Here is a 6,984-nt window from a genome sequence, read left to right on the forward strand (position 1 = left end):
GAACACAATGTTCTCCTTTTTCTTTGCCATCTTTCGAAATCAAAACTGATTACATTAGATTCGACTCACGAGAGTTGAATTATATATGAGCGAAATGGAAAAAAGAAAATCGGGAGTTTGACCGATTTTTGAGATCTTTCGATTCACATTTTATCGATATTAATGAGAAAAGAATCGATAGTTTTTGATCATAAACGAGAATTCCATTTTTCTTCGCATTCCATTTTCCGCCATCTTGCGAAATCAAAACTGATTACATTGGATCCACGGCTATTGAATTATCGCAGGAAAAAGAGGAGATCAGAAAAACTTGGCTGATGACTTCACGATCTTTCGATTAAAAACTTATCGATCAATATAAATACTATCGATAATCAAGAATGACACGTTTCCCTTTTCTTCGCGTTGCAAAATTTTCCAGCGTGTTTCTGTTCGATCAAAAGTGAATACATCGAACCTCATCCATTCACTCAGAATCGAATTATCGAAAAAGAGGAATTCGAAAACTTGACTTGATCTTTCATCTTCCCAATCTCCAAACTTTATCAACCATCGAAATTATCAGCAGTCGAATAGCACGACAACCCCTTTACCCTCGCTTTGCACTCTCCGAATTTCTCGAAATCACGCATCGATTTCGATCTCAACGTCGATCTCAAAGAAAAAGAAAGAGAGCTTCGCTTCACTTCGCTTCGTGACATCGCCATCTCAACTTCTGAGGATCTTCAGATTCGGTGCATCGATCGACGCTTTGCACTCTTCGAATTTTTCACTGGCGCATCGATTTCGATCTCAAAGAAAAAGAAAGAGAGCTTCGCTTCGCTTCGTGACATCGCCACCTCAACTTCTGAGGATCTTCAGATTCGGTGCATCGATCGACGCTTTGCACTCTCTGAATTTTTCGAAATCACTGACGCATCGATTTCGATCTCAACGTCGATCTCAAAGAAAAAGAAAGAAAGCATCGCCACCTCAACTTCTGAGGATCTCAGATTCGGTTTGTGCATCGATCGACGCTTTGCACTCTTCGAATTTCTCGAAATCACTGGTGGCGCATCGATTTCGATCTCAACGTCGATCTCAAAGAAAAAGAAAGAAAGCATCGTCATCTCAACTTCTGATTCGGTTCGTGTATCGATCGACGCTTTGCACTCTCCGAATTTCTCGAAATCACTGGTGGCGCATCGATTTCGATCTCAACGTCGATCTCAAAGAAAGCTTCGCTTCGTGACATCGCCACCTCAACTTCTGAGAATCTTCAGATTCGGTGCATCGATCGACGCTTTGCACTCTCCGAATTTCTCGAAATCACGCATCGATTTCGATCTCAACGTCGATCTCAAAGAAAAAGAAAGCTTCGCTTCGTGACATCGCCACCTCAACTTAGGATTCGGTTCGTGCATCGATCGAAGATCGAAAGAGGACGATAATTAGAATATTGGAGAGAAGCGGCTCGCCACTCGTCGAGCGTTTAGGCGATGATTTACGTTTAGGCAAGGATGAGTGGGTGACGCGTGTGTCCGAGATCCTTGCGCGCGCATGAGCGCGTCCTTTGTTGCCACGGGACACGCGGGTACACCCGCGAAGCGTGCAAACTGTAAGGTATAAACAATAAAACAATCGTGGAGAGAGAACGGCGGCGCGGCGATAAATCACGGCGCGGACTCGGTTATCTGCCGTGGCTCGTAAGGGATAACGCGTCGCTGGCCGGCCTCCGGTAAATTTAGCTATTGTCGTGGCTAGGATATATTAAATCTCGTTAAAACGTCTTCATGAAGCAACGAGGGTCGAGAACTTTGTTGGCGCGTAACGTGACGCGTTAAACAAACGCGCCAGTTTTTGGTAAGTGTCATATACCGCCATCGATAAAGTCGTCAAATTTTTGAAATCACGACAACATTTTCTTTCGAAGATCCTCCCTCCTTATTTCTAAGCGGATAAACTATTCTTTCCTTTTTCGAGAATTAATTCGCGCCTCGTTTTCGCGATGAAGGAGAGAGAGAGAGAATCGTTGAATCGTAATTTCGAAGATCGAGAATAGAAAAATCGATTTGGCTTGGAATAAAAGGAGGACGACGATTCCCCTCGATATTATATCTCGATTTCAGCCTGTGGTGTTCGTGAAAGGGAAAGGATCGGCGCGTTTTCGGTAGGCGACAGCTACGAATTATGCAGGGACACGATCATCACCCACACGCGCGCAGGTAAGAGACGCGCACAAGGTGACAGAGGCGTGGGAGAGAGAGGAGTACGGGCGCAGGCCGCGCCCACTTGTTTGCTCGGGGTAACAGTTTTACCCAAAGGTTTGCCCGGCTTAAGCCGCAGGACCCACTCTCGCCGCGCTCTCTATTGATTTATTCGGTTCATCTTGAGTTATTATCGCGGCCGGGCGAGGAAGGGAGGGAGGGGAAATACTCGAATATATACTCTGTTTGTTCCTCTTAAAGATGGTTTTCTGGCGAAACCAAGGCGGAACGACTTCCCGTTCCGAGTATTCGCTTCGTCCTCCTTAAAAAGAAGAAGATTAAGAAGAGAAACTTACTCATTTATCGCAGCATTTATTTCACTATGGAAAATCCAAAATATCGTATCCCTCTTCCCCACCGTTACGACTTCTTCCAATTTCTTTTTTTTCTTTTCTTCCATCTATTATCCCTCGAGAATTCGAGTATCGGACACCTACGCGCGCCACGACCGGTTAGAACAATAGAGCGTCCTAAACGCCTGTGCGATTAACGATAATGATGCCACCACCTCTTGCGCCCCCTTTCAATGATATAATTTTCGAGGCGAATACCGAATGCCAGCGAATACCAGCCAGCTCCGTCTCGTTTTCACGCTTCCCACTTTTCCCCGACACGACTTTCTATTACGTACCTACTTATTTCGCGCTACCGATATCCCACGATATCCGTGAAACTTTCACGGAGTTTTATCTATAAAGAGACCTCCTGGCAGTGACAGGTTTTCTGCATACGTTAAGCACAATGTGTCAGAAGCGCACGAGGAGCGCCTTGTCCTCTCCCCCTTGTGTTTATCGAGTTCTTTTTCCTTTCTCTTCTTTTTTTTTTTTTTTTCTCGATCGCGCGACCGATAAACTCCATATCGAGAGAGGAAAGAAAAATTCGAACGATCGTCTCGTATTTGATTAGGATTCCATCGAGTGGACCACCTCGTCTCGGTGACCCGCCTCGAAAGGGTCAATATTATCACACGTGACACAAAATCACCGACAGAGGAACCGTTTCCTCCTCCTCCTCCTCCTCCTCGATCGCACAATTTCGTTTCGGATCGGTGATCGCCACCCGCGCTCGATAAGCATATATTTATCCAAGTCCGCCCTTTTCAGGTAGAGAAACCGGCCGGCAAACCTATTTGAATACACGCTCGAAGATTCGATGAATCTATTTGCATCCGCCTCGACGATGGCGCACGCCCCCCTCCAATCCTCTTTTCCTCCCTTCCGATCCCCCCCTGGAAAAGTACGTACACACTCTTTCCACGGAGACTCGACATTTTTTCGAACGAAATTTCCATATCACCCGAGATAATTTTTCATATTTTTCAATAATGAAAAATATTATAATCGAATATCGAATTGTTATCGCTCGCAACAATCGTGTGACCGTATATATATATATATATATATAATTTACGCAGAAAGTGGCAACGACTGAGCGACGCTCGTTACGATACGATCGTGAGAAAGGAATTGTCAGTGGCGCGGCGATAACGCCGATTCCGTGCCGGGGAGGGACGATAGTTCGAGGATACGATAGTCGGAAAGGAATCGCGGTCGTTTCCTTTGTAAAAAGTAGTAGTAGAAAGAGGAACGAACGAAAACGAGTCGAGTTCGACGATTCGGGGGACGATTACGTTCGTGGCCGTTTTCTTAGTTATTGGCGCGACGATCGGATAGGACGGAAAACCGATCCAACCGCGGCCAACGACTACGCGGGAACATCCTTCTCTCTCCCTCTCTCTCTCTCTCTCTCTTTTTTCCACGCGTTTTACGATGCTCATTTCCGTTCACGGTAATGTCACTTTGTATAGTTTTATCTCGGCACACCGGTGCAACGGGCACAGTCGTAAAACACTTATGACACCCGTAGCATAATAATGGCCGATAGCGGGTATCTGGCCTGGGTATAGAAGGCGGCGCGTTCGCCATTTTCCTAATTAATGTTTAATGCACCCGATATCTTGCCCTCCTTACCTCCGCCGCTGCACAAAACCGTTCGACCATTCATACCGCCGCCGCTGGCCAGGCCTAATGGTCGTCGTGCCAACGTCTTCCATCTTTGACACGATCACGTCGTGGAATCAGGTTAAAATTTGCGTAGCTGTTACTTAAGATAAAAACAGAAATTAAAGGCAGTTTACCACCAGTTCTTAATCTTAATGAGCTTTCCGTTTCCCCCCCCTCCCCCCCCCCCCTTGCTCTTCGCCCACGAGTCCGACGATCCATTATCGCGATCTCGAGCTCGTTTTTTCCTCTTCTTTTCGAGTCGCTTTTCGAAAACTCGATCGAAAAGTCAAATATCGATCTGTTATTCGATTATTATTAAGGGAGGGGAGGGGGTGAAAAAGAAACAGGGTATTAGCAACGCAACGATCCGAACACGCATGTGGTTCAACGTATCTGTCGTATCTGTTTTCAGTCTCATCAGGAAGAGGATCTGTCGGATCCGGATCTTCAGGATGAAGAGAGCGGCGAGGAGTTACCTCAGCAGCCACTTCAAGGTAACACGCACTCCTCGACGGATAGTGCATCCGCGCAGGCTGGTACACCTACTCCATTAACACACTTGAACAGTCTGATGGGTGCACATCATCCGCACTTTCTGGCAAAATTGAAGATGGAGGTCAGTTGGAAATCGACGTTCTTTTTCTTTTCTTTTCTTTTCTCTTCTCTTCTTTTTTCGTCTCGTTTCCCCGAAAAAGAAAGCCGCGAATTTTTAATTTTTAATTTTTTCGACCAACTCTGTTTCTTCCCTTTGCCGCCCCTCCCCTCTCCTTATTCTCTTCGCGATAGAAAAGAAAATCTTCGATCAAGAGTCGTCGATTCTTTTTATCTTCGTCGGCGAGAGAGAAAAGAAAAAAAGATGCAAAATTTCTTTCCTCGCTTTCTTTCCTCCTCCCGCGTAGAGGAGGGCAGGAGAGGCGGGGAAGAGAATCGGTCTGCTAAATCGAAATGGATTTCCCACAGCCCACCGATATGGACGCTTTGAACAACAAGAGCGGTTTAGAAGCGTTGCAAGCGGCAATGGGCGGAAGTGGTTTCAATCTACCATTCTCGTTTCCACCGCCCGCGTTTCTGACGCCCCAACATCACTCGCAAAACAGTCACGCGCAATCTGGTGGTGGTAGTATCGGGAGCGGGGTTGGAAATCAAGTGACGTCGTCGGCTAGCTCGCATTCTAGCGAGTCTTCACAGGGGAGCGCTAGGAACGGTGGCGAGCCTCGCGAGACCAACAGTCAGTCGCAGAGTAATACGACGGGAGCGAATCATCAGCAACAGACCAGTTGGAGCTTCGAAGAGCAGTTCAAACAGGTGCGTCAGGCAAGTACTTATATGTGTATATATATATATATATATATGTGTTTATGTATGTATTTATCACCGTTCAGTTTCCTCTTTGCCCTCGCGTTATCGATCGTGTTTCGATCGATCGAAAAGAAATCGGTTTCGTCTCGTTGACCACGATCGATGAGTGCGTCTTGGTGAGGGGGTGGGCAAGGATAATAGTTATAATAGCGTTTGTTCTCCCGATCTTCTTTATCTTCTTTCGAGCAGAGATGGAAGCTCGAGCTCGAATCGGTTAACATTTGTCGCGATAATAATCATTTTCTCTCCCTCTCTCTCTCTTCAGTTCTTTTTTTTTTTTTTCCTTCGATCGATTGTAATTGAATGTTCCGGGCGTGTAAATTGATCTTTATCTTTATGGGTGGAATTGCGAGGAATTAATCGAATAATCGAACGTGTAATTACAAACGGCAAACATTCGCGCGGAGGATAAAGAAAAAAGGATGGGAAGAAGGCATTTATCGCGGGGAGGGAGGTTAATTGACGCGGCAATAGGAGTTAATTATTATTTTTTACACGCGCGGGATATAATTACTGACCGTTCTCGAATGACCGCCTCGGTTGACAGTCGGTCTTTCCCCGTCGTCGAAGGAAGGACGATTGATCGTGGAAATACGAAAGGAATAGGAGAGTAGGTGATTGAAAAAGGGAAGAAGAGAAAGAAGGAAGAGGAGAGAATATTATAAAGGCGAAAAGGGAGGAATAGGAAAGGGATGCGAAGAGGGGGCGCAATTATTAAGGATACTCCAAAACCGAAGAAATGACGAAAACGGATTCTTTTTGCTTCCAACATTTTTCATTTTGTCTCCTTCTCCTTCTCCTCGACGTTTCCTCGTTCGTTTCCTCCTCTCGAGAAGAGCAAAAAAGAAAAAAAAATTTTTTAGACCGGGTTGTTTTTCGCGACACGGATCCTTTCGCTCTTCTCGAAGCATGGAGGATTCCGCGCAGGGGTTGTTCCGCCTCGAGAGAGAGAGAGAGAGAGAGAGGGATCTCGAGAAAAGGGGGGCAAGGAGGCTCGAGCCTGCGCTATCGCCGATTAAAGCGCGGAGACGCGAGCGAACGCGAAATAGGTACGGTAGGGAGACAAGGAACAAGCGTTAGGAATGAAAATGGAAGTCTCCACCTACTCGAGGAGCAGCGGCGCCCTCGTCTCCTCCACGGGATCGCATCCATCATTCCGGTGGGGGCGTACTTGCCCGGTCTTTAATCTTTAGCTCTTAGCGAGAGGATGCTGGTTCCTTCCCTTCTCTCCTGTTTTCGAGACGAGAGAGAGAGAGAATCGCCCCCTTTTTCCACGCTCGCGCCCGTTCTCCATCTCCAAATTTAACCGATCTCGCGCTCCCCTCGCGATCGATGATCGTCAGTTCGAGAGAGAAATATATATATATATATATAGA

The 6,984-nt window shown here is 46.3% G+C and overlaps 1 protein-coding gene across 3 annotated transcripts in view; it reads left to right on the top strand.

The window, feature by feature from the left end:
* LOC122717095 (protein dead ringer) overlaps positions 1–6,984 on the top strand; it is an 88,174-nt gene that overhangs the window by 28,469 nt on the left and 52,721 nt on the right. For 2 of the 3 annotated variants that reach the window (XM_043940830.1, XM_043940848.1), the window contains exons 3-4: positions 4,662–4,865; positions 5,210–5,563. In XM_043940830.1, the coding sequence (XP_043796765.1) occupies positions 4,662–4,865; positions 5,210–5,563 (558 nt within the window). The remainder of the gene's footprint in view (positions 1–4,661; positions 4,866–5,209; positions 5,564–6,984) is intronic. The other variant, XM_043940838.1, reaches the window with a different exon arrangement.

This window comes from Apis laboriosa, unplaced genomic scaffold, assembly GCF_014066325.1.
Source record: "Apis laboriosa isolate Shangri-la unplaced genomic scaffold, ASM1406632v1 scaffold11_cov152, whole genome shotgun sequence".
NCBI classification, from domain to species: domain Eukaryota; kingdom Metazoa; phylum Arthropoda; class Insecta; order Hymenoptera; family Apidae; genus Apis; species Apis laboriosa.